General features: G+C 40.5%; 2 protein-coding genes across 7 annotated transcripts in view; one reads left to right on the top strand and one right to left on the bottom strand.

Annotated features, from left to right (window-relative positions):
- The first annotated feature begins 429 nt into the window (after positions 1–429).
- sp5l (Sp5 transcription factor-like) lies at positions 430–4299 on the top strand. 2 transcript variants are annotated; one of them, XM_012956400.3, is made up of 2 exons: positions 430–734; positions 2631–4299. In XM_012956400.3, the coding sequence occupies exons 1-2, from the start codon at positions 684–686 to the stop codon at positions 3612–3614; spliced, it is 1035 nt and encodes a 344-aa protein (XP_012811854.1). In that variant the 5' UTR covers positions 430–683; the 3' UTR covers positions 3615–4299.
- Positions 4300–15255: 10956 nt separating this feature from the next.
- arhgef25 (Rho guanine nucleotide exchange factor 25) overlaps positions 15256–27497 on the bottom strand; it is a 159587-nt gene continuing 147345 nt past the window's right edge. For all 5 annotated transcript variants that reach the window (XM_031895733.1, XM_031895731.1, XM_031895732.1 and 2 more), the window contains 5 exon segments: positions 27128–27319; positions 25871–26051; positions 23695–23921; positions 22843–22992; positions 15256–21876 (listed from right to left, as the gene is read on the bottom strand). In XM_031895733.1, the coding sequence (XP_031751593.1) occupies positions 21772–21876; positions 22843–22992; positions 23695–23921; positions 25871–26051; positions 27128–27319 (855 nt within the window). In that variant the 3' untranslated portion in view covers positions 15256–21771.

The following is a 27497-nucleotide window of genomic DNA, read 5'->3' as shown; positions in this document are numbered from 1 at the left end:
CTTGAACCCTCCCCCGGGGCTGAAATGGTTAATACAAAGTCCAAAAAGCAGATGTTGCCCTGAAGTTCATTGTATTGCTTCTATCAGATCCTGGTTCTGGAGATTGACTCAATTATTAACAGGCTGAATTAGAACTGAGTGTAACCCTTTCCCTGCTGAACACACAGCAATGCTTTATTGAGTGTTTGGGCCTCTTGTACAGCAGCCTGATGCATCTCATTCATTGCTGCATGTGTCTCCTCTCACAATCAATTCCCACCAATCTGCTCAGCATTTTGGTGTATCTTTAAAGGAGATAAAAAAAACAAAAAACCCCACCACCCCCCAACAAAAGCTCTATACATCCTGACAGCAGAGCTATCCCTTTGCATACATAACACTCACCCAGCAGGGGGTCTGTACATTTAAGGAGGATTCAACTAGACCCCACTTTGAAAGTGGCTCAATCTATTTTAATGATTGGTTAGCTTCCTCACTTCAAAGGCAATCCACACGCACTCCTGATTGGATGAGGGGCAGTCAAAAAAAAAAAGTTTGCACAGTGATGAAACAGTAGGTGGAAGGAGCGGAGAGGCGGAGGCTGGGATGAGTCGCATTCTCTGAGTCCTGTCGCAGCTACTCACTTTCTTCAAACCAGATATGATCTTGTAAAGCTGCTGCTTCCTTCCAGCGGGACAAACCTCATGGCTTCTCTGGTTCTGCAAAGAGACAACACACTGCAGGCTTATTTACAGGTAATAATAATGTGCGGTCTGTGGGGCTAATGGAGCTTTTATTTAAAGCCTAATAACACTTTTATACCCTTTGCAGTATAAGTTGCAGGTGGTGTGCGATTTATTGACTGCGCCTTTTGCCCCATGTACTTGATTCGTGCGACTGCTTGCTCTATATAGGGCCGATATTTTCCCGTTGGTTATTGTTTCGTTTCCAAACATATTTCTTATAGTCAGTGACCCCCTTTAGCTGTTAGTCAGGGCAGGGCTCGCAGCTGCTGGTGCGGGTTGTAGTTCGGCAGTAACTTGCTCACTAGGAAAGGGGTTCGGAAGTGAAATTCTGGCGCTTTCCCTGGTGTAAAGTCGTCCTGTAGTAACTGGTCGCAGGCAGGTTGCAGTCGCACGCACCTTGCTTGGATTATGTTACTGCATTAAGTTTTTATAGTTGCATTGGCTCTTATTGGGAATTGTTTGGGAATTATTGGCATTTTGAGGAGCATTGTTTTTGTGCTGTATGCTTAGCCTCTAAAATGGGACTGGGACTGTGGGATAGTAGGGAGAGATGGTGCCTATAGTAACAGTGGGGATAATAGCCTCTGGGAAGGGACTGTGGCTGTGGGATAGCAGGTATAGTAGGGAGAGATGGTGCCTATAGTAGCAGTGGGATAATAGCCTCTGGGAAGGGACTGTGGCTGTGGGGTAGCAGGTATAGTAGGGAGAGATGGTGCCTATAGTAGCAGTGGGATAATAGCCTCTGGGAAGGGACTGTGGCTGTGGGGTAGCAGGTATAGTAGGGAGAGATGGTGCCTATAGTAGCAGTGGGATAATAGCCTCTGGGAAGGGACTGTGGCTGTGGGGTAGCAGGTATAGTAGGGAGAGATGGTGCCTATAGTAGCAGTGGGATAATAGCCTCTGGGAAGGGACTGTGGCTGTGGGATAGCAGGTATAGTAGGGAGAGATGGTGCCTATAGTAGCAGTGGGATAATAGCCTCTGGGAAGGGACTGTGGCTGTGGGATAGCAGGTATAGTAGTGAGAGATGGTGCCTATAGTAGCAGTGGGGATAATAGCCTCTGGGAAGGGACTGTGGCTGTGGGATAGCAGGTATAGTAGGGAGAGATGGTGCCTATAGTAGCAGTGGGATAATAGCCTCTGGTAAGGGACTGTGGCTGTGGGATAGCAGGTATAGTAGGGAGAGATGGTGCCTATAGTAACAGTGGGGGATAATAGCCTCTGGGAAGGGACTGTGGCTGTTGGATAGCAGGTATAGTAGGGAGAGATGGTGCCTATAGTAGCAGTGGGATATGTACTTTAATTCAAGTTGATCGAAAAGGGTCATAGTCAGAAATGGCATCCTGATCATTGCTACTAAGTAGCAGTAATTAAAACAGCCAAAGATCAATGTGGGTGGCTTAACACAGAGTGCAATTGGAGTCGGCACATGTGGCTCTCAGCTTGGGATTGTCCCTGAACTCGCACACTTTGGCTGCCAGCAATCAATAGCGACTGCAGTGCCTTTGCTACAGCTGGGAGTGTAGAGATAACAGATGTGTGTTGTGTATGTTTCTAATGAACTGTATAATATCTGTGAGGATATGGTGTCTGCTAAATAATATAGTGCAGATTTGTAAGAAAAAGGGCAGTATATCTTATTTAATAAGCAACATTTGTTTAGATTTAGGGTACCTTTGGGTCAGATTTTGATAAATCATGCTGATTTATAGTGCTCGGTCATATCCCATAATGCTCTAGAGAGACACAGTATTTACATCCCATAAAAACATTTGTAATAAGGGTTACAAGGCAAGGGAAGCAATAGCAATAAGGATCCTAGTCACTAGAATTTACAATAAAATTTAAAAATAGAAAATCTGGTTTTCAAAAAAATTTTTAATCTTCTCTATTTTTTTACATTTCAGGACAGAACACCTAGTTCTTCACCAGAAGGAGGACTTCTGTCATCGTTGGCCCTATTTCCATCAACCTGTGTTCCTGTTATTACAGCCAAGCCCGCACCCCGGGAGTATACACAGTCTGCATACGATCCTGTTGCTCCAACTGCAGGAATGTTTCAGTTATGGAGCAATGATGTTCCGGCCAACTCAGGGATAGGCTCCCATGCTGTGACATTTGGTGTCCCTAAAGTGCAGTATCCTGGCCACATGCAAACTATTGCCTCTCATGAGCTCCCATTAACCCCCCCAGCGGATCCTACTGCTTATTCATTTGATTTGTCTCCAGTCAAAGTACTGGCTCCTCAAGTGCAGAGCAATGCTGCCTACCATTTCCAAGACCCAAGTGCAGTGGCTCAAGACTTCTCAGGCTTTATGCAAGGTTCAACCACTTTGACCCAAAGACACTTGAGTTCAACACACATTGATGAACAGACATGGTGGAGCCTGCAGCAGACAAGTCCAAACAATTTTCCCTCATTTCATTTAGCCAATCCATTAGTTGTTGGGTCACAGCCCCAGTTTGCAGCACTTCTACAGAGCTCCTCCAAAACACTACTAAACTCTACACGTCGCTGTCGGAGGTGTAAGTGCCCAAACTGCCAAGCATCTCCAAGCAACGAGGAACCAGGCAAAAAGAAGCTCCACATCTGCCATCTTCCAGGCTGTGGCAAAGTGTATGGAAAAACTTCCCATTTAAAGGCCCACTTGCGTTGGCATGCTGGTGAGAGGCCTTTTATCTGCAACTGGATGTTATGTGGGAAAAGTTTCACCCGCTCGGATGAACTGCAGAGGCACCTTAGGACTCATACTGGTGAGAAACGCTTTGGCTGCCAGGAGTGCGGCAAGAGGTTTATGAGAAGTGACCACCTTTCCAAACATACCAAAACCCACCAGAACAAAAAGATGAAGTGTGCAGGGTCACCCCTGGAAAACATTAAAAAGGAATGAGAAAAAAAAAATTAAAATTGCACATTTTACCCAGCAAAAGACTCAACCTATGAATGATTAGACTTTAAATAAGGAACCCAAATCTTTTGTATATAGCAATGTATCAAGGCATCACTCATGATGGAATGGTTGTGAATTTCTCTTAGGTTTATCTCCATGTCCAGAGCCAAATGTGATGCATTTAAAAATGGACATGCCTTTGGGTATTTATAGACATTTTGAAATTGGAAAATGCCAAGCTTTTTCTAATTTAAACCCTGTATGATTCAAATGAGCGTGTGTTGTATATAAGCGAGTATCTGTGCGGGAATTTTGGTGATACAACCTCCCTGTTATGGTATCACACATCAGTCACTGGAGTCAATATTTATTCATTTTATTTGGGATTAATCATTTTATGAGACCTCCTATTTATTGGGGCAGAGGTGCCCAACCTGCCGGTGGGGCGAGATACTGGCAGCTGTAGGGCAGCAGGTTGTGCATCTCTATATTGGATAAAAACAAAGTATTTTGGAGAGCTGCTACTGATTGTGAGTGTGTGTATATACTGCCAAGGTTATCTAAATATAATAAAATACTTGTCTTCTTATTCACTCCATTCATGCAAATGTGATTTAGTCGTTAAACAGTTATTTCAACAAACTGCAAGAAAAATAAATGGAATTTAATGATTCTTTGTAAATGATTCTTTGCCTGTTTTTCTGTCCCAGCATATTGCAGTTGTTTTTTGTGACAATAAATCGGCAAGAATGTCTGTGTGATATAGAGTGGTGAAGGCTTTTAGTCATCATAGGCAGGGACCAGATCCCAGCTAATGGGTTATCCCTATCCCATGTCAGTTATATAGGGGTGAGCAGGGGCCAACACATCTGGTTCTGGGGAAGTTCACTGTTGTATTTTTTTGCTGCAGCCTCTGGCCACATATGTAAGTTGTAAGGGAATGAGTGTTTGTAGTTATGTATCTGTCAATAGGCTAGGCTCTGTCCAAAAACAATACCCGTGCATACTGGTGGCTTTGGAAGGATCATTATTATCAATACCTAAAATATGCCTTATCATAGTGGTTCTTAGGCTCTTCCATTCAGCCAAGCTTGCAGATACAGGAAAATAGGAATACACTGATGTATCATTTAGCCTTTGTTTCAAGGATATCTAGGCAGCAAACAAGTCTTCACCCCAGATCTTACCATTCTTATAGGGAAACTAAGGGGTAGTTTAAATGTAAGAATGGTGAGATCTGGGGTGAAGACTTGTTTGCTGCCTAGATATCCTTGAGGGGCCCTTTTTTACATGGTCTTATTCAGTTGGGAGCCTGTAGAAAATGCACACAAATATTGTCCAGATATCTTTTTTTTTTTTTTTTTTTTTTTTTACACAGACACATAGATTTGTTTCCAATAAGGTTCCAAAATAAAGCCTTGAAGGGAGAGTCTGTCCATTCTAGGCAAAGTGAACCTGAAAAGCATGCTAGACATTTTTATTAGCCTTCACCAGAACCAAATCTATTTATGAGCAAAAGGACAGTGTTGCTATAGTATCTACACTGATATATATATATATATATATATATATATATATATATATATATATATATTATTAATTAGTATCTACACTGATGCTTCAGGGTATCCTCATCCCAGGCATTGCAATGTCCCTTCCCACACATGTATAAACACTAGAAAGGTATATACTCTCTACTTGTGGTTCTTTACTTTATTATTTGTCCTAAGCATGAGAGAATACAATGCTGAGCCTGACAATGAAAAAGGTTCTATAACAGATTTCATTTCAGATAATTATACACTTTGAAATCCTCCTGTTTGACAGACATTACCCCATAATGACAGGGTTTTCCCTAAAAGCTTGCAGTAAAGAAATTAATGACTACAGCAAACAAACCCTTCTAAGTGGTTGGAACCTGCCGATCTTTGTAGTTGCCAAAGTTATCTCTTGTCGTCTTCACTGTCCCAAGGAACATATATATATCCCTACTGGTGTAGATATTTATTTATGTAGATCATGTAACCGTCTTGGCATCAATCAGCTAATTCATTCCTTAATCTGATGGGAAAATCAGGCCTACCCAATTGACGTCTGGTTGATTTTTGGACAGATATTGGTCATGGAGGCCTGTCGGAGGGCCCCATACACGGGCAGATAAACTCAAATTGGTCTAAAGGACCTTAATCTCCAGATTAAACATACCAGCACCCCATGTTGAGCTGCTACAGAAATGCTGAGAGTTGTTACTATGTGATCTAATCATTCCCTCATTAATGCCAGGCCTGCTGAGCCATGCCATTCCTGCTTCCATTTAGGACACTGGGCTTTACCCTTGGGACCCCAGATGTTGCCAAACTACAGCTGACAGTGTCCTTTGATCCTTTGTTGGAGGATTATGGGAGTTGTAGTCCTTACATCCTACAACCCAAGGTTAATTAACAGTAGGCCTGGTTTGATGTGTGTGATGTCTGATTTGGTGGTGTGTTCGGAGTTAAACAGTTACATATTTAAGTTAGGTTGAAAAAAGACCAAAGTCCATCAAGTTCAACTCCTCCTAAGGACCTGCAGTGCACATATATACACAAACTTATATAGATCTATCTATATACTCACACATATAAACTATATATACCAATATCTATACTACCCTTCTATATTTATTTAGGACTAGTTATAACTGGGAAGTCAATGTTGTATGCAGACTAGGCTTCCTGCTTACATGCCCCTATTATGTCCTATTATGAGGGGATGCACAGCTGCTTGCACTCAGATAGCTAACAGACTAGCCTAGACAAGAATTCTATATTGCTTGTATGTAAGCTCTTGCGAAGAGAGTTCCCTTTGGGCCAGTGGCACACTAGACTCTCCATCTGCATACAATCTCACAAATGCATACGTTTGTGTTTCCGCAATGCAATCGATCAGACTAGTGTAGTATTTATATGTAATCTGTATGTTTTATGAATGCCCCCCTTGTATTGTGCAGCACTGTGGACTATGTTGGCACTTTTGAATACAGGTATGGGACCTGGGGTTTTCCGAATAAGGGGTCTTTCCATAATTTAGATCCTCCATAACTTAAGCCAACTAAAGAAGGATTTAATCATTATATAAACCCAGTAGGATTGTTTTGCCTCCAATAAAGATTAATTATATCTTAGTTGGGATCAAGTACAAGGTACTGTTTTATTACTACAGAGAAAAAGGAAATACATTTAAAAATTTTAATTATTTGAGTAAATAAAGTCTATGGAAGATGGTCTTTCCTTAATTCAGAGCTTTCTGGATAACGGGTTTCCTTTCTGGAAAGATCCCTTACCTGTCCGTGATCATTTAACTGTAGCAGTGGTAACTCCGAAAGATTCAATGAATGATTCCAGTGGTAAAATTAAGTAATAGCTTTCGGTCATATGGCTATTACAGGTATGGGATCTCTTATCCGGAAACCCGTTATCCAGAAAGTTCCGAATTACAGAAAGATCATCTCCCATAGACTTAATTATTAAACAGAACCTTGTACTTGATCCCAACTAAGATATAATGAATCCTTATTGGGTACAGAACAATCCTATTGGGTTTATTTAATATTTAAATGATTTTTAGCAGACTTTAGTTGTGGAGATCCACGTTATGGAAAGCTACCTTAGATGATTTCTACAGATTCTACAGTACAAATTATTTTATAATTGCCTTTCAGCCACCAAGCCTGTGCTGGTAAACAGCCTGGAGAGCATTTGTCCGTGTGTCCATGTGTGTGCCACAGCACCGGGGGAGTTTGCTATTGTCAGTAACACGATGCTTCACAGTTTGAGGTGCATAGAAGAAGCAAATAGACAAACAAAAGGGGGAACAATGGAACACAGGAAGTGAGAATGCTTTGCCATTTGATGTCTGAGAACCCCCACCAGGCACAGACCCATCTCTTTGGTCTCATCCTTCTGTGAAACTATTTAACGTCTCAACACATTAAGCACCACGTATTCTCTCATCTGCCTGTGTAAAATCCCCCCACTTACTATAAACATGAAAGAGAAATACTGTCGAACCCACTAGGATTATGTTTGTGCTCCTGCACCAAGGACTATAGAAGCACATCCATATTTATATTCAGTGTACTGGGGGATCTGGGGAAATGCCTCTGTATGTGTATCTTCTAATACTCATTGGCAAGAGCTCCCTGGCAAGGAAAGGTAGGGAATGGGAACAAAAAGCTGGAATGTACAGTTGGCGTCACACAGGTGGTTACGACAGGGCTGCATTGTGCTCCATTTTATTGCGAGGAAAAATCATATATGAATTTCAATCAGAGGTCTCTGTGTGATTATTTCTACAATTTTGATGCAGTGCTGCACCCTCTTTGGCATTATAAATAAAGTACAGGTATGAGATCAATGATCCCGAATGCTTGGGACCTGATGTTTTCCAGAGGGATCTGTCATAATTTGAATCATCTTTACCTTTAGTGTGCTAAAATTACAGGTAATAAACCCATTAGGATTGTTTTGCCCCCAATATAGATTCACGCAGCTCAGTTACCTTCATGTACAAGCTACTGTTTCATTATTACAGAGAAAAGGAAATCATTTGTAAAAATTAGAATTATTTCTTTGTAATGAACTCTATGGGAAATGGCCTTCCTGTAATTTGGAGCTTTCTGGAGAATACATTTTCAGATAAGGGATCCTATACCTGTACAATAATACATTGAACATCTAATGGGCCCAACCAGGGGATCCACACCTACCAACTGCTTGTTACATAATCCTGTATTCATTCCCCCCATTTGTAGGTAACAGTGATGCCACTGTGTGACAGAATATTTTCATGTATACATTGGAACAGGAGCCACCATGTTGCCTCCACAGGGTATTCTCCATACCTTTAATGAAAGGGCATTCCTCACACTGTGTTTTATACTATGGGGAAAAAATACCTTCAACCAGCAAGCAACATGGCAGATCCTTACCATATACATGTAAATAAAAATATGAGGATAATTTGTGTTCCATTTGGGTGTGAGTTAGGGTTGGGTGTGGGTTAGGGTTAGGTGTGAGTTAGGGTTGGGTGTGGGTTAGGGTTAGGTGTGAGTTAGGGTTGGGTGTGGGTTAGGGTTAGGTGTGAGTTAGGGTTGGGTGTGGGTTAGGGTTAGGTGTGAGTTAGGGTTGGGTGCAGGTTAGGGTTAGGTGTGAGTTAGGGTTGGGTGTGGGTTAGGGTTGGGTGTGGGTTAGGGGTGAGTTAGGGTTGGGTGCGGGTTAGGTGTGAGTTAGGGTTGGGTGTGGGTTAGGGTTAGGTGTGAGTTAGGGTTGGGTGTGGGTTAGGGTTAGGTGTGAGTTAGGGTTGGGTGTGGGTTAGGGGTGAGTTAGGGTTGGGTGTGGGTTAGGGTTAGGTGTGAGTTAGGGTTGGGTGTGGGTTAGGGTTAGGTGTGAGTTAGGGTTGGGTGTGGGTTAGGGGTGAGTTAGGGTTGGGTGCGGGTGGCCATACACTTTGAAACTAGCTCACTTGACAAAGTTTCTGCCTGATTTGGCCACCCATGCACTGGATCCAGTCAGGCTGATCCGAGACCTGTACAATTGTTGCTGAGATATCAGTTGGCCAGACCCTCTTGAGGGCTCTATACATTAGTTGCCAGTTCTAGTGATGCCATGTCACCAGTTTTTATTGGTCTGTGAATGGCCACCTTAAGGGTAATGTCACATCATGTGATCTCTAAAAAATTAAACATCAAGTACCATTCCATAATGTGTAATGGATGCCTTTTGTACAAGGGGATCACACTCACTTGTGAAATAAATGCGTGCTCAATCATTCTGCACACACAGGTGGCTTGCGGATTTCTGGGCTTAAAAGCAACATTATCACATTACAAAATTAGCTGCTCAGCAAACAATCAGTTAAGTGTGACCCAACTGGGTACTGTAAGTAACATTCTGATGCCTAAGGCTGGCCTTTCCTGGGCCCTCCATAGAAATGAACATTTTGGTTTTTTCTGTGTGCGTCTGTGTGTGCTTCTTGAATTTCTGTTTTTTAAAGGAAATTATTAGGGCCACTCTTTCCATGATGAGGCAAGGGATAATACCTGGGCCCCATTGGGAGGGCCCTTCTAACTTAGTAGTATGGGTCCTTGTGATCCTTGATGGTAGCCCTTACGTACAGGGGAAGAGTCCTGCCACTATGATTCATTATTGCATTCTTGTAAAAACTTGGTCTGGCTGCAGCTTTCTGTGCAGCACAGCGCCATCTAGTGGCCCTATTGAAACAGCACTCTCTAAAGTCTATAGAGTCCAGGGAAACAACTACACTAACACAAGAAAAGTGTTACTTGTGTTTAGAGAAAATCACAGAAATAAATAACCTGTCTAACCTTTCATTTGGGCAGCTGCATAATTACTTATTCTCTTTACCAACACAAGCGAGAGACATATTCCTAGAGAGAGAGAGAGGCTGGCCACCCTATTGTGGATTGTGGGCATGACTGGGCATAGTCAGGGCGGCCTGGGACATTGTATAAAACCTTATTAATAAATTGTTGCCGGTGAGCTTTACAGAAAGACGGCATTACAGAGTTTAGTCTGCTTAGGAACCATTGAAGGGACACCATTTCTTTTGTTTTTCTCTTTGATTATTTTACTTTATACTTTTTCAACTTACTTCTATTCATTTATTTTTAGCATATCTTTGAAAATCTGAATATTTTTAGATGTGTAATTCTGCCTCTAGGTGGCGCATGCAGCAAATGGTAACAGAATTCTTGCTCAAATCCAAAGAAAATGTCTTTGTTACAACTCTGGCATCAATGGAATGTGTGTTATACTGGTTACCAGGATTATTTACAATGGTAGGGTAAATTACACCATGTTGGTGTAGGATACCCTATAAGAGACTGATACTAATTGGCTTGTTAATACTGATTAATCGTTTTAACAGCTGCATGACTTTATTATTTTTTTTACAATACCTTGGAGTCTATGGGTGTTTTTTTCATGGGGAAAAAATTTCATCCATCACTACATAAAATTTGGCATTGGATAATTTTCTGGTTTTCCATTGAACATCAGTTTTTGGCTAACACTCCCCTCCAAAGATCCAGGTCTCCCACAGGAAATCCTACACAGTTCATGAGTGGCAGCCAGCAGGCAAGTGGCATAGACCTATGTAAGCAGTGAGTCATTTTAATACTGTTGATGGTGGCAAGGGCAAGGTGTATATCATCTTTATTAAATAAAATGATAGTGGGTCTGCATTGAAGATTGACATGCACTGCACCCCAAATCCCATTTGCAATGTAGATGACTTTGAGTGAAACATAAATCAAGAGAATTGATCAGTTCAGAGCTGTGTGGACAATACAAAGACGTCTATGAAGTTGTTAAACAGCCATAAAAATCCTTTAGAGCTGGAAGGCCTCCAGTCTCACAGCTCTAATCTATAGGGGGATTAGTAGTTCTTCAAACTTGGTTATAAACACAGTGTTAATTACCCGCTCTGAACACTAGATGGTACTATAAATGTAAAGGTAGGGCCACAAGGCACTTATAAATGGCATGAATAAATATTGTCAGTACTGTGAGTCCAACCATGCACTGCAAAATAATCCCAAGCCCATTATGCCTCAGTTAACAGTAATTCAGTTTCATAATATACATGCATTTCCCTGGGAGAAAACACGTGTGTATCTGCATTGCATTCTCATGTCTATAGATATAGGGATTCCATGGCAGCGGCAGTAATATCTATTAAACACTATTTACATTAAGCAGAGATTATTCTCTAGAATGCCCGATACATAATGCAATCACAGCTATTACTAATATTCTGCTTTGTAAAACAATAGGAAATTGCCCATGATTAAACCCTGTAATTCAATTGGCACACAGAATAACCACAAGCTCTGTGTTCTCCTGGGAAGGCAGCATAAGTATTATGAATTTTGTATTCAATTAACCGTGAGTCACTGAGCTCTTCCCTGCCTCCCATGTAATGTAGCTTGTGTGCTAAGGGGACATTGCCCTTACAGTATATTCTAAACGTACAGTTTCCTGATCACTACACATCTTTATTATGGTTGGAGCTTGGTTCCAGGTAACAGGCAGATGGCAATGAATTTCACATATGGCTGTTATGTGATTTATGTTTATACAATATGCGCTGGTTGTGGGTGATGGACTTCTAAGCCAAAGCCAAAACCAGTGTATTGTATGGCGCGTAGGGTTCATTACCCCAAACTGATTTTTAGGGATGCACCGAATCCGCTAATTTAGGATCTGGCTGAACCCCGAATCCTTTGTGAAAGTTTCGTCTGAATCCTGGATTGAATCCTAATTTGCATTTGCAAAGTCAAATAATTAAGGGTTAAAGACAACCACGCACTTTGCGTCCCTACTGATTTTATTAAAGAGACACATAGTAAGATTTGTCAATGTCCATACAATAATTGATTATAAGATGCGCAGTGACTACACTGACATATGAATTATCCCAATCCATCCCATAAAGTGTTAGCTGCACTGATGTATGTATGTATGCATAACTTTATTTATAAAGCGCCACAAGGGTACGCAGCGCTGATAGGGAGCACTCTCACATACAGAACCTGCTAAAACCATGTCATGTCTCCTAATGGGTCAGTTTCTTTCAGTTGCAGAATGTCTGTTCAGTTTTAGTCCAGAATGTGTAGTTACAGTTACTATCTGGTAGGGGAGTCTGGGGCCCATCAGGCAACTTAAAAGGGTTGGTTCACCTTTAAATTAACTTTTAAGATGTTATAGAATGGCCTATTTTTAATAACTTGACATTTGGTCTTCATTTCTTGTTTCATATAGTTTTTTTTATTATTTGCCACCGCCTTTTAAATCTTTCCGGCTTTCAAATGGGGTCACTGACCCCATCAGCCAAAAAACTATTGCTCTGTGAGGCTACGATTTCAGTGTCATTCTTATTTTTTATTCCTTCTCGTTCGATTCAGGCCCTATCCTTTTCATTTCAGTCTCTCTTTCAAACAACTGCCTAATTGCTAGGGTTATTTAGGCCAAAGCAACCAGATTGGAGCTAAAATTCCAAAATACAGAGCTGCTGAACAATAGTTTAAATAATTCAAAAACCACAAATAAAAAATGAAAGCCAATTTCAAATTGTCTCAGAATATCACCCTCTACATCAGATCCCCAACCAGTGGCTCAGGGGCAACATGTTGCTCCCCAACCCCTTGGCTGTTGCTCTCAGTGCCCCCAAACCAGGTAGTTATTTTTGAATTCCTGACTTGGGGGCAGGTTTTGGTTGAATAAAAACAAGTTTTCCTACCAAATAAAGCCCCCTGTAAGCTGATAGTGTGCATAGAGGCTGCCTAATAGCCAATCTTAGCCCTTATTTGGCTCCTCCATGAACTTTTATGGTGCTTGTGTTGCTCTCCAAGTCTTTTTACATTTGACTGTGGCTCACGAGTAAGAAAGTTTGGGGGATCCCTTCTCTACATCATACTAAAACAGTGATTCCCAACCCCTTGGCTGTTGCTCCCAGTGGCCCCAAAGCAGGTGCTTATTTTTTAATTCCTGGCTTGGAGGCAAGTTTTGGTTGCATAGAAACCATGAGTGCTGCTAAATAGAGCCTCCTATAGGCTGCCAGTCCACATAGGGTCTATCAAGTAGCCAATTTATTTATGCTTGTGTTGCTCCCCAACCCTTTTTACCTTTAAATGTGGCTTACAGGTTAAAAAAGGTTGGGGACCCATATACTTAAAGCTGAACAACCCCTACCTAACACTAGTGTAGCATCAAACAGTGAGTGCTCATAATAACTTCTCTCTACCAAGATAAGACCTTTTACATAGTGATGGGTGAAAAGTTTTGCCAGGCATAGATTCGCGGCGAATTTCCGCGTTTCGCCATTGCCGGATTGTTTCGCGAAACGGATGAAAAATTTTGCAGCGGAAAAATTCGCCGCACGTCCAAAAATTGTCGCCGGTGTCAAAAAAGAATAGTCGCGGGCGACAAAATAATAGCCGCGTGCGACGAAACAATAGCCGCGGGCGACGAAACAATAGCCGCGCTACAAAATAAAAGCCGCGGGCGACGAAATAATAGCCGCGTGCGACGAAACAATAGCTGCGTGCAACGAAACAATAGCCGTGCGACAAAACAATAGCCGCGGGCGACGAAACAATAGCCGCGTGCGACGAAACAATAGCCGCGTGCGACGAAACAATAGCCGCGGGCGACGAAACAATAGCCGCGGGCGACGAAACAATAGCCGCGAGACAAAATAATAGCCGCGGGCGACAAATTTTTTTTTTTTGGGTGAAAAGTTTTGCCAGGCATAGATTCGCGGCGAATTTCCGCGTTTCGCCATTGCCGGATTGTTTCGCGAAACGGATGAAAAATTTTGCCGCGGAAAAATTCGCCGCACGTCCAAAAATTGTCGCCGGTGTCAAAAAAGAATAGTCGCGGGCGACAAAATAATAGCCGCGTGCGACGAAACAATAGCCGCGGGCGACGAAACAATAGCCGCGCTACAAAATAAAAGCCACGGGCGACGAAATAATAGCCGCGTGCGACGAAACAATAGCTGCGTGCAACGAAACAATAGCCGTGCGACAAAACAATAGCCGCGGGCGACGAAACAATAGCCGCGTGCGACGAAACAATAGCCGCGGGTGACGAAACAATAGCCGCGAGACAAAATAATAGCCGCGGGCGACAAATTTTTTTTTTTTTGGGTGAAAAGTTTTGCCAGGCATAGATTCGCGGCGAATTTCCGCGTTTCGCCATTGCCGGATTGTTTCGCGAAACGGATGAAAAATTTTGCCGCGGAAAAATTCGCCGCACGTCCAAAAATTGTCGCCGGTGTCAAAAAAGAATAGTCGCGGGCGACAAAATAATAGCCGCGTGCGACGAAACAATAGCCGCGGGCGACGAAACAATAGCCGCGCTACAAAATAAAAGCCGCGGGCGACAAAATAATAGCCGCGTGCGACGAAACAATAGCTGCGTGCAACGAAACAATAGCCGTGCGACAAAACAATAGCCGCGGGCGACGAAACAATAGCCGCGTGCGACGAAACAATAGCCGCGGGCGACGAAACAATAGCCGCGAGACAAAATAATAGCCGCGGGCGACAAATTTTTTTTGTCGCACGACATTTTCGCCGTTTCACGAATTTTTCGCCGTTTCGCGGATCTTTGGAAAGATTCGCAAATTTTTCGGCGAAGCGAAACGGAACAGATTCGCTCATCACTACTTTTACAGTCATAGTGCTTGTGATGTATGATGACAAAGGTACAGGAGAATGAATAATAAATGAAACAATTCCATGTTTCTTCTGAGGGAGCATGACTGTTGCCCCTAGAAGGTTTCTATCATATCAGTGGCTCCAGTCACTCACGGTTCTTTTTAAAAGACTTAACAATAATAGGTCTCCATGTTAGAGAACTTAGCATTGATTCTAAACAGTAAAGATAAGTAGGAAATGTAGGAAGAAGCAAGGATATTGGGAGACATATACACAAGTTAATGTGCCAGTTAACAATAAGTCCCTAAATGTGGGTATTGGCCTTGTTTGGGTGACACAATGATAATATTATGCAGTTATGTCTGGATCATGTAACCTTTGATCTTAATGTGCACAAGACAAGGAAAAAACTCCACGTGATATACCAAAAGCTTTATTAGTAAACAAAAACTTCAGAGTCCCCTCACCCCATTTCCCACCTTCCCAGATAAGTCCTCCCCTTTATAATGTACACCATAGTGCTCAGATCGGAAGGTTTTTCTCATGAAACATGCATATACAAGATTACTATACAAAGACCAGCTCCCTAAGGGTAGAGGAGTAGCATCCTATTTTTGGGCACCCTATGTGTTTTCCAGCTTTAACAAGTGGATGATATTTTTTTGACAATACTGATATTTTTTTATTAGGATTCTCTGTTACAGTTTTAGCCTGTGAAACCCCACCGGTTCATGCAAAGCCCATATAAGAAGTATGCAGTGGCAGTGCTGTAAAACCAAGCCGTGTCACTTTGCCACAGGGTTCACTATTCCACAGAAAAAAATCCATAGCAACATCCATTTGAATCACACAAATACAAATCGTAAACACAAAGTATAAACAAGTAGTTTGCACACAGCACTCACACACACAATCTCACTTTGGCATCCTGACACTCCAAACACCCAACAGGGAAGTAAAAGGAACCTCCAACATTCCCATAATAATTTATTGTGCTCACTTGCCCTCTCACAGGGAATTCTGGGACACACAGCTATTGTCAATTTCACTGATAGCAAGTTCTGCACTTATTCCAATGTAGCCTGGAGCTCCCAAACTATACTCCATGTATTGTGATGGGGGCGATGGTTAACTCTACATTTTATTACCATTAGCAAATATTATACTGTCTATAATTCTGACTTCTAGAGATGTAAAGTGATTATTTTGAGTCAATTTAACATGTGAGGAAAATGTAAAAAGCTACAATAGGGTTGCCTTTAGCTGCCAAAGCATAAAGGTAAATGAAAGCCCCCCTACCCATTTCTAACCAGTTTGCTCCATGCACAAGCCTACCTGCCCCTTTCTGAGCCACATCATCTGCCCACTCCCCCGTAGCACTCCAGGAAATGCACAGCAATGTAGCAGGGTTGGCTGCAGCCATGTTTGGCTAGGGCACATAACCCATTGTGGTAAGTACCAATCAGCATGTGTGCTGGAAGGCAGGATAAGATAGTTCTTATCCATAAGCACCAAGTAGCCAAGAACCAGAAGTGGCATGGCTCAGTATGGCAGCACTACCCTGACTGCTCTGCCTTTCAGTAAGAGGAAAGGGGGAATGGAACAGTTCTCAGATGATGTTGTGCAAGAGGAACAGACAGGCCTTTGTAAAAACCAAACTGTAAATGGGTTCTCCTTTAAAGTTATAGTATGTTATGAAGTTGGGTTTTAAGTATTTTGCAGAACTCAAATTCATAAGAAAGATTTTATATGAATGATGAATTTGGTGAATCCTTACTTTTTTTGCTTTCCAGATCAGAAAGTTGTATGAAAACACAACAATCAGCATCATTCTGCTTAGAAAGAAAGCTATAAGACCTTTTACATTTCTCCCACCATATAATAAAAACTCTGCTTCTTTTGTAAACAGTACAGTATATAATAAACATCTGTCTGAAATTCAATTGTTACTGGCTGTGGCAACTAATATCTAAAATACAAGTCTTTCATAAAAGAGTTCTTAGTAAAATTGTCAAATATATGTGCTAAATGTTTAAAGACCGAGATAAAACTACAGGGTTGGCCTGGCCTGCCCAGAGTATTGAATGATCTCCCGGTGGGCCCCAGCCAAGGACAATTGCTATCAACCTTTTCTTATTTACATCACAGGCCCATATAACACATATAATTTGTATTATTGTCTAGTTTCCCTGAAAGTGGACCCTGCATGTGAGATTCTCTGGGAGGCCTTAGGAGGCCCAGTCTGACAATGTAGAATGATGAAGTGACAAGGGGGACATTTGAAGGCGCCCAAACATTGGCAAAACGTTAATGCTGAATCATCAGATAGGGGCAGAATTCTTTTGTTTCAACCTGTATGTCTGATCATTCAGCTCTTAACATTAATAGAGAAAATGAATGATCTTTCCCACAACCCATGGCCGTGGGAAAGATTGTAGTTGTAAAGTGTATGGCCACCTTTAGGCCAGTTTTACAGTAGTGCAGATTGGGCATTTGGCTTGAGCCTTGGGAATAAAACAATTATATTAGTATATACATTGTTGCTAAATGGCTGGAGGGTCGCAGGTTCAACCACCATAAATTATATAAATATATCGCCTTCTTGCTGTGCCCAGGATCAATTCATTTTTACCTCCAGCCTAGCAGATGCCTTGATTATGCAGATCCATGATTTATTAAGAATATACCCTGAACATGGAATCATACCATTCATAAAGCTCAGAGCACAAGTACCCGGGGGCTGATTGTCACAGACAGCCATTCAAGTCAGTACCAGTCATGCAGAATTGCGGGGATGGCACTGTGCAAACCAGAATTGAATGGATTTGTATGCTCACATACAGTTTCTTACTATTTGTGGCCTCTCAAGACTTGTATTTAGTTTCACTTTACTTTTCTATGTAAACATTACACACGCATATTTGCCAACTGTCCATACTTGGCAGGAACAGTCTCTATTTTACTCTCTGATTCAGACTGTCTCTGGAAATACTCAGAAATATCCCTGAATTTTGAAATTGCACAGAAATGTATCGGTAACCTATAGTCTATAGGTATAGTGGCTGCTCTCACTCTGTAACCTATTCTTATTCAGGGCAGCTACTGAAATCCCAACCTAATTGCTCTATGCATGAACATTAACCCTAGCATGTACAGTAGGTGTGCCCATTATGCCACCTTTATAGGCAACTACCCAGTGGCACAACTTCCTTGGAATTTATTTTCAAATGAATCTATGTACCGACCATGTTTTTGTACTGATGATAGATTGTCTAGAAATATTTTATTAGGCAATAATAGGCTTAAAAATATCTGCGGCACAATGGGATTATTTTCCTAACACTGGAAATGTTTAGGGTACAAAATGTGCAATCTAAAATGTAATGCTATTACTATCCAGATTTATGGAAAGGCCTGGGCCTAGGGGGTACTAACAGAGAAATTGACTGTTTTTTAAATATAAAACTCACTTGATTTGCAAATGCCATAGAGATAACATGACTGACCCTGTCTACGAGGTGAATGGGAATTTTTCTGCTTCATTACTAATTATAATTTACATATAAAATTCAGAGTAAAACTATGACTCTATCCTGATATTTGGTATTTTGCTTTTTGCAATATGGCTTTCAACATTCTAACTTAATCTTTTAATTGAAAAGCAAGTGTATTTATGACAAGAGCTTTTTCATTATTGCACTTTCATAAGACTGAGACTATTGCTTGCACATTTAGCCCTTTGGCACCACATAGGTTCACCACATCTGAGTCACTTGTGGGCAAAACCACATTGGATATTCCCAAGTTAGAATTGAGAACGTCTATTTGAATCTTCTATTGTTCTTTGGGTTTCAGAATGTTCAAGAGTGTGCACCCCACCATTCCATTCCACCAGGTGCCACACTCTAAGGTGGCCATACACAGATCACAATTGGGCAGGTTTCATTTTCTCATCAGATTGGGGACTGCATAGGCTTGTTGATGTGGTCTCGGTCCAACAGCCCCATATCCCCCCTCCATTTTAATTAGATCATTTGGCCCTATCGCCAAATGACTGATCCCACCTTACATGGGCATATCCGCAGAAGATCCATCCGTTTGGTGACCTAGCTAAATGACCAGATCTTAATGTGTATGGCCACATTTAGTCTTCTACAATATACAAATAAAATCCTGGACTTCAGATGTCAACTCTTCAGAGTTACTGTAACATTTCAACATGACATTGGGCACCTTCTCCAAGACCATAATAATATAACAATTTATACAGAGTCTCCTCAAACCTCCACCAGTGTGTTCAAGCATTACATGCAAACCTTCCTGGTTGTGCATTTTTTCTGAATGATAGGCATACCTCTTACCCCCCCAACCATATACACAGAGAATGTTCTAGCCTTACTATTGGCTCTTTCCAAAGTCTTCTTCTGGTATCTTTTCTCCTCCAACTTTAACCATCAGCACTCCCTTCTATTTAATAGAACCCTTAGCATTGGATATAAGAAGAGGATTTTGGATTCAGAAAGCTAAAATAGGGAAAATCTGCAGCAGCTAATAAGCTATAAAGCATCACTCAAAACATGAGGATCCTGCAACAATTCATTCTACAGAATATCATTCCTTCACAATCTTAAAGGCAATGGCGACTGATGAAAGCCCCATTTTATGGATGGGGGAGTAATCAAACTAAGCAACTGTTGTGTAGGGAGGCCTACTGAATTTTCTACAACAGTGCTATCTTTTGTTTTTAGGGAATGTCTATATGTAAGCCCTGAACACACTGGGTGGAGGGTTTTAAGGAACAGGAGGACTGGGCTTCAGCAGGGAATTCCATTATTAAATGTTTTTATGGCCTTGCAGACTGTGCACTAAGCAAATATCTGCGCAGTTTTAAAGAGGTAGTTCATCTTTGCACTTGACTGCAGGTTTTGAATGATTTAGCTTTTGGTTCAGCAGCTCTTCAGTTTGGAATTTCAGCAATTTTCTGGTTGCTAGGGTCAAATTTAACCTAGCAACTAGGGGTGGATTGAATTAAAGACTAAAAGATGAATAGCAGGAAAAAAAACCACCCAACAACAATAAAACTGTAGCCTCACAGAGCAATATTATATTTAGATACTGGGGTCAGGGATCCCCATTTGAAAGCTGGGAAGAGGCAGAAGAGGAAGGAAAATATTTAGAAAACTATGAAGAGCAGTTGAAGAATGGGCATTCTATAACATTCTAAGCTGAACTACAACTTTAAGTTTAGTTTGTCAGGGATTTTATTTGTATGTAGAATATAATCTCCCAGATTCGTTATACCGGGTACAAACCAAGATGAAAAAATATGGGCATCTCTTAATATGAACACATCAATAATAGCCACTTTAGTCATTTCCTTGCACATTTACACGAATTACATCTCATATAGATGCCTAGCTCTGTAAGTGGGCAGAAAACATGTTCCCCCTTCATCACATTCTGGCCACTATGCCAGGCTTGGTCAACATCTGAAGGAGAAAGAAGCCATAATTCCTCAAATAATGTATGTACACAGATTGGCAAGACTTAGAAAAGCATCCCAAAAATCTGAAAAATACCAGGAACTTATAGGCAAACTTAAATATGATTTTTTTTCCTTTTGTTTATGTATTTGTTATCATAAACAGACTGCAAAATAAGGGCAAGAAAAAGGGCAGCCATACACACATATGTATATCCCACCATACTTCACAATGACGACAGAAATATTAAAGAGTGCACAACTTCTATCATTATTCGTGAAAATGTGCTTGTGTTAGGGAGAATCTATAAAGGAATCTAGAAAAATGCAATCTGACTTGAGTCCATTTGATGGCCAAATGGTGCTTCATGCTAATGTCATTAGCTGGAAAAAACATATAAGAAAAAATATAAGAAAGCATTTTCTTCCAGAAAAGGTGGCAACCCTTAGTAGGAGCCCAGCAAATCCTTACTAGCATGAAGGTCGCCACAATGAAATCTGAGCCAGTTGGTACCGCAGCTCTCTTATACTTGGTATCAACACCCATCATTCAGAATACAAAACTGTTAAGCCCATAAATCCATTTTGTTTTTCACTGCATTATCCATCAAAACGGATGTCTTAGTGTCTACATGCAAGGCTTCAGACTGCATTTTCATTGGCTAAATAAACCTCTCTGGGTGCCCCATTTTGGTAACAGTGTTTGTATTGGTCCATTAGGGTGAAGTGCTTCAGCAAGCATTTGGTACCAGTTATAAGCACTGCAATGTACAAATAACCTAAGAGCTAAAGAAAATATTTACTCTGCTTCTCTTGTTCCCTCTCGTGTCCTGGAACTTCCCATGTTACTGTATGCTTTCTTCTTTTTTTAGCGCCTATTTTGTAATGCATCATTGAACATCTACAAATGTAAATCACAGAAAGCTGTGCTCAAACAGCAGAAACAATTTCAAGACCCAAGTGACTCCTTATTTTTGGAAGTGGACAAGATTTTGTTGACATCATCAAGTCTTGATCTCTATCATCCAGAGGACTGGAAATTTATAGATACGTATGCATATTTTAAAAAAACACATCCTTACAGAATGACTTAACAAATCCCATGTTTGCCAATTTAGAGCATTGTTTCCTACAGTCACTGTACAGTAAGGACTCCAAATATGAACTAACAAACACAATGTGTCCTCAAGTTCCCCATGCAGCAGTGGGAGTTTATAGGATATATATAAGAATGTCCTCATATTAACATTGCTCGCCAATGAGAAGACTTCATACTCTTTCACCAGCTCTTTTTGTTCGGTGTAAAAAGCTAAGAAACCCATCTCATGTGGCATGTGCCAAACAAAAGTGTATTTTATGTCTAAGTGGTCAAGTGGTCTCAGACCAAAGTGGCACATTCTTCTTGCTCCAGGAATAGATATACTGGCAACTCCTGAACAAGAGGGCACAGCTCACAGTTCATCTTCATCCAGCTTGGCCAACCTGGGAGTAGGAACACCATAATCTTCAGGAGACGATGCATAGCCAGGTAGTTCACGTTCTGATAGGCTTGGTTTCTGGTGGGTAAAGACATTTCATCAGTTTGAAAAAACAGTACTAAGATCACAGTAAATACTCAGGCTCATTGTAATTATACATGATATTTTTGCATCCTATCAATAAACTTCCCATCCAGTTTGCTCCTTCATAATGTATCAAATAACTATTACAGCATAATTCTGCTAAATAATGTAATATTAATTAACTTATCCCCTTCTTTTTACCAATTAAATCATGCCAATGTTTCATTTTGTGATCTTTAGTTCAATGATGTCTACTTAAAGGAGAAGGAAAGGCTAATAAAGAGTTAATTTCAAGCTGCAGGCATACCTTCAGTTCTCTCAATAGTGCCCTTAAGTCTCCCCATATTTCACCTGTTCAGATGATCAGAAGCCAAATAAGAAGAAAAAATGCTGAGCTGTGTAATGAAAGTTCCCATAATGCCTCACTCCTGCACCGAGACCAAGACCAGTGTACATGCTCAGTGTAGGAAATCCAAAATATTGAGAATGGCTGGGACTCCAGGACTTGAAAAAAAGTATCAGGCAGTGGCTCCAAAAATTGAAGTAAAATCAAAAGAGTTTATTTTTACTTACACATAATGCTACATAGCCTATGAGTATAGTTTCATTTTTTTGGTCTAACTTACATGCTGATTGGCTCAGATCCACATTCCTAAGGGGGGGAGTGAGTTCTTAGCATTCTTGAGGGAGGGGGGAGCAGGAGAGAGCAGAGAGCTGCATGTCTGTGGCAGAGGAAACAGACACAACTAATCTTTTGACAGAGAAGTTAGTGCAGCGTTTCTGTGAGTGCTTATGGCTGTATTTACATAGCCCTTTCTGATAAAGCTTACTTAGTTTTTGCCTTTCCTTCTCCTTTAAGTGCAACACCAGGAAGGCCCCAGCAATGATTCATTTTCCAGGTTATGTTTCAGAAATAAAGGTGAATAACTTAATATAAATAACTTATTATTGTTTTCTTACCCGGCTGGTGGAGTCACTTTGTGGGGTCCCATTGGACACTGTCGGTGAAGAGGACTCTGGATGATGGAAGTCAAGGCTGATGTGTGTTGGGGAAAGGATTGCCGGTGAAGGGAGGGCATCTGAGTGAGAACTTTTTCGAGCTGAGTGTACCTGTTATTGTTTAGTCACATAATTAAAATCTAGTACTCTGGTATGTAAAACAGCTATACATATCCCAATATCTATATGGTTAATATTTCATTTATTCAATAGCCTTTATTTATATTGCACTGACATGTTGAGACAGTTCATGATTCACATCAGTTCCTGCCGTGGTTTACAGTCAGTTCCCCATTACTTTCACACACTAGGGTCAGTTTTAATAGCAGCCTTCCTGTATTTTTATGAGGCTTCAACTACAGTTCTTTTAAGGATAAGTAAAACTTTTATCATAAAAGCCCCCCAAAATACCCTTTACAGTCCCCAGAATAACATACCTTTCTCCCTGCACTCAGTTTTATGCAGATTCTGTGCCACAAGAAGCTAAACTTCAGCTCTCTCAGCTACATCCTAGTCTAGCATAAAGCTCTGCCCACTATTCTTTGCTGAGCTCTCCTTTTCTCTCTGACTATGAAGAAAGTTGTGCCTACTGCACATGCCCGATTTAATTCCATTGGAGGAGAGGCAGCAAGCTAGACTAGGAAGTAGCTGAGAGAGCTGAAGTTGAGCTGCTTGTGATACAGAATATGTGTGTATGAGTGCTGGAAGAAAGGTATTTATTCGGGGGCTCTCTAGAGTAATTTTAGACATAGAAAAAAAGGTTTACTTATTCTTTAATTATACCCCTATGTATGACTTATAGCAACTCATTACCTTGTTTCCAAACTGTCTACTGTCTTGTCGAGGGTTGCTTGGCAAATAAAGGGAAGGCAGGGAAGAATTGTATGACTTGAGGTTGGGAACTTTGTTCCTGTCCATAGAAGAGGAAGAATGGGGCCTTAACCCTCCACGGGAAGTTTCCATAATGCGGAGGTTACTGTTTCTGCCCAGACTATTGGATTTGCTTTCTCGGCGTTGGTATTCAATAGGAGACTGAAGGGCTGCAAAACAAGGTCCAATAACATTTATAAGCATCCTGTGGGGCTACGGGAAGCTCCTTTAAGTGCTTTGGCATGAGGTTTAAATTATGCTAAAAACATGGTGCCTAAACCAACCAAAGTAGCCCCATGTGCCATTGCCAATAAACAATAATATTGCAGGTGCTGGATAGGCAGATATGATCTATATACTGTATCTATACCAAGTATTTATTTTTGTTACTCTCTCTTCAGAAAAACACTACAGGTATAGGATATGTTATCCAGAAACCCATTATCCAGAAAGCTCTGAAATACAAGAAGGCCACATCCCTTAGGCTCCATTTAAATCAAATAATTCATATTTTTTTAAATGGTTTCCTTTTTCTCTGTAATAATAAAACATATATAATTAATCCTAACTAAAGGCAAAACAATCCTATTGGGTTTATTTAATGTTTAAATGATTTTTTAATAAGGTATGTGGATCCAATTAATGAAAGATCCCTTATCCAGAACCCCCAGGTCCGAAGCATTCTGGATAACAGGTCCCATACCTGTAATAGAATATCCTATGGAAATTAAAGCATATGCTTGTCTGAACAAAAGACAAATGTAAGACAGTAGTGCTCAGTTTGCTACAGGCAGCGCTCAAGCTGAGTGGCTTTAACTGATGTAATAAGAACTGCTTTCTAGGAGAATAAAATAACACTATCTATGTAAGCTATCTATGTTCTACAGACACATTAATACATCAGTAGAAGGATGTACAACGGTATCTCTGTTTAAAAGGTGCTGTTACGGCGGGACTGTATTTAGAGAAGAATCTCCACTAGAGTGGAAGCGACAGTACATTTCCCAGCAAAAAACATTACATTGCACGGTTCTCCAATGTGCATTCTGCATCCCCTCTGGTGGGCAAAACCCCTTCCAGCAAAAAGCTCAATAGGCACGGCTCATATATGTTCTTCTGCTTGGGGGGTTTTACAGATTTCCACTTCCCTTGCCAGTCTTATCTTACTGATCAGATTCAGACTGAAGAGATTACTTAATATGGTCAAAAAGATTTGCCATGGACAAGGTAAAAATTAAATTGTTGTCCCCAAATATTTCACCTACTTTGAGTCATATGCAGTTTGAATACAGCACAATTTCTAGCCTGGATATAGATAGAGACAGATGGTGATAAGTAGATAGATAGATAGTGAATAATGTACCCCCTATTGTCAAATATAATATTGATAGATGGATAGATATACTAATATCCTCATGTTACAGCAGAGGTATATTATTTATTATAATACACACGTTTCAGTGAGTCATGTGCCAGACATGACACCACTAAGCACCAATTATAACTGAGGACTAGTGATGAGCGAATTTTTTCACCAGACATGGATTTGCAGCAAAATTCCACATTTTTCCATTGGCAAATTGTTTTGTGAAACTTCTGCAAAAATTTGGGGTCATGCCCAGAAAAGGCACGGGCGCGTCCAAAAAAAGGTGCAAGTGCATCAAAAAAGTTGTTCGGCGCCCACGTTTCACAGATTTTTCACCAATTTGCAAATGTTTCTGTAGTTTCGGCAAAACAAAGCGGGATAGATTCACTCATCACTACTGAGGACATCACTATCCGCTATATTTAATAAAAAGAACAACATTTGTCAGACAGCAGGAACCCATAGCAACCAATAAGATGTTTGCTTATAAACAGGTGACCAGTAAATTCTACCTGCTAATTGGTTGCTATGGGTTACTGCACTTGGGCAAATTTAGTTCCTTTTATTACAAAGTGTCTGTGCATGAATATGGGTGTTATTTGTCAGTCATTTTATTCACAGTAAAAGATAGCAAGTATCCTACATTGTTATTGGTATGTATATTTACATTATTTGGAATAGAGCTACAAGACATACTCCTGTTTAGATAGCACATGAGCACTACATATGTCCCAGTATTGCACTTATGCTCACCATTGAGAAAGTTCCTCTGACTCTCTAAGATCTGTCCAATATCTTTTATCCAAGCCAAGCGGATCTCTTGCGTGGAGGCCTGCAGTATGTACCGGACCAAGCTCCTATCAGCACCTCGTGATGTCAGGACAAACTTACAAGGATCATTATCTATAGACTCTTCAATGCCAAGGCAACTAATCTATAATAAAACGTGAAAAGTGAGAACACACGTTATATTATAAAAAAGATTGTTTCTTTGGATTCTGTTAACTAGTTCCCCATATATACAGCTATAATCTATCACAGCTTCTATTATAATATCATATATATATATATATATATATATGAACTGATATCCAGAATGTTCAGGACCCCCAGCAACTCAAACACTTTGCCTCAGTCCCTAACAAGCCCTTCAAGGCTTCATGTGATTGACCTAATACAGGTAGTATTCCAGCACAGCTAGATATGAGAGCTAAACATTTTTTTGGTAGTAAACATGTTTTTGCCACCAAACATTATGAGCTACATGGAATCATTGCAAGTGTGGGGGATTGATTCCATGCTGTCTGCTGTCTGAGCCATATTAAAATACCAAACCACTCATCTCTGCGCAATAACCTTATTTTCTAATCATCACACAAAGTTACTTTGCTTAGGAAGTTCAGTTTCAGCTGACTCTGAAAGTAGGCCAAAATCACTAGTAGGTGCTGCTATTGTTTCAATGATATTAGCAGTTTAAAAACTGCTAATATGTTGAAAACTAGAAAAAAATAATACATGTAAATTACTAAAGAGCTTAGAAGTGCACTGAGCAATTTTACATTCATTTGGGTTTACATTTCCTTTGAAAAATGTTTTGTAATGGTGAACTTCACTTTTCAGTTAACTTCTAGTATGTTATAGTATGTCTTATTGCAACTTTGCAATTTACTTTCAAAATTTTTTTTTTTTTAGCTTTTTTAATTATTTGCCCTCCTCATCTGCCTCTTGGTAGCTTTCAAATAGCGGTCACATACCCACAACAGAAAAAAATGTATTGCGCTGTATGGCCACAATTTTATTGTTTTTCTAACCTTTTGTTACTCATTATTCTATACAATCCACATATTACAGAGAATTGGCTTCATGCTCATCTGCAAGTTTTTTGTTATTACAATTAACATCAGCAGTGCTCAGTTTGGATCCAATTAACTAACGTGTGTCAGAACTGATTGGAACACAGAACTTTACACTTTAAAGCTTACGCTCTGGTTCCTTTGCCAAGGAACTGACCTTAATGCTATTTTTAAAGATGTATCCAGGCAAGGAGAAATCTTTCTTTTTATCAATCGGTTCACTAAAGATGATTATTTGTTCAAAGAGGAAGACCCTGCGTTCTTTGCAGCGTGTCAGAAAGCTGCTCTCCTGCTCGTTCACCAGAAATGTGTCTTGTTGCAGAAGCTTCCCCTGAGCGGTAATTTTTCCCTACAGAGAGACAAATTAAAAACTGTTATTTCATCAAGGATAATAAATTGACAATTAGTTGCACAAGCTTTCAGAATTCATGCAGATATGAGTAAATACGTCTCTATCTATCTATCTATCTATCTATCTATCTATCTGTTTGTCTGCCTCTCTATCTATCTCTCTACCATCTATCTCT

Source organism: Xenopus tropicalis, chromosome 2, assembly GCF_000004195.4.
Source record: "Xenopus tropicalis strain Nigerian chromosome 2, UCB_Xtro_10.0, whole genome shotgun sequence".
Lineage (NCBI taxonomy): Eukaryota > Metazoa > Chordata > Amphibia > Anura > Pipidae > Xenopus > Xenopus tropicalis.
Note: the sequence above shows the minus strand (reverse complement) of the source record. Positions and strands in the feature narration are given on the sequence as shown.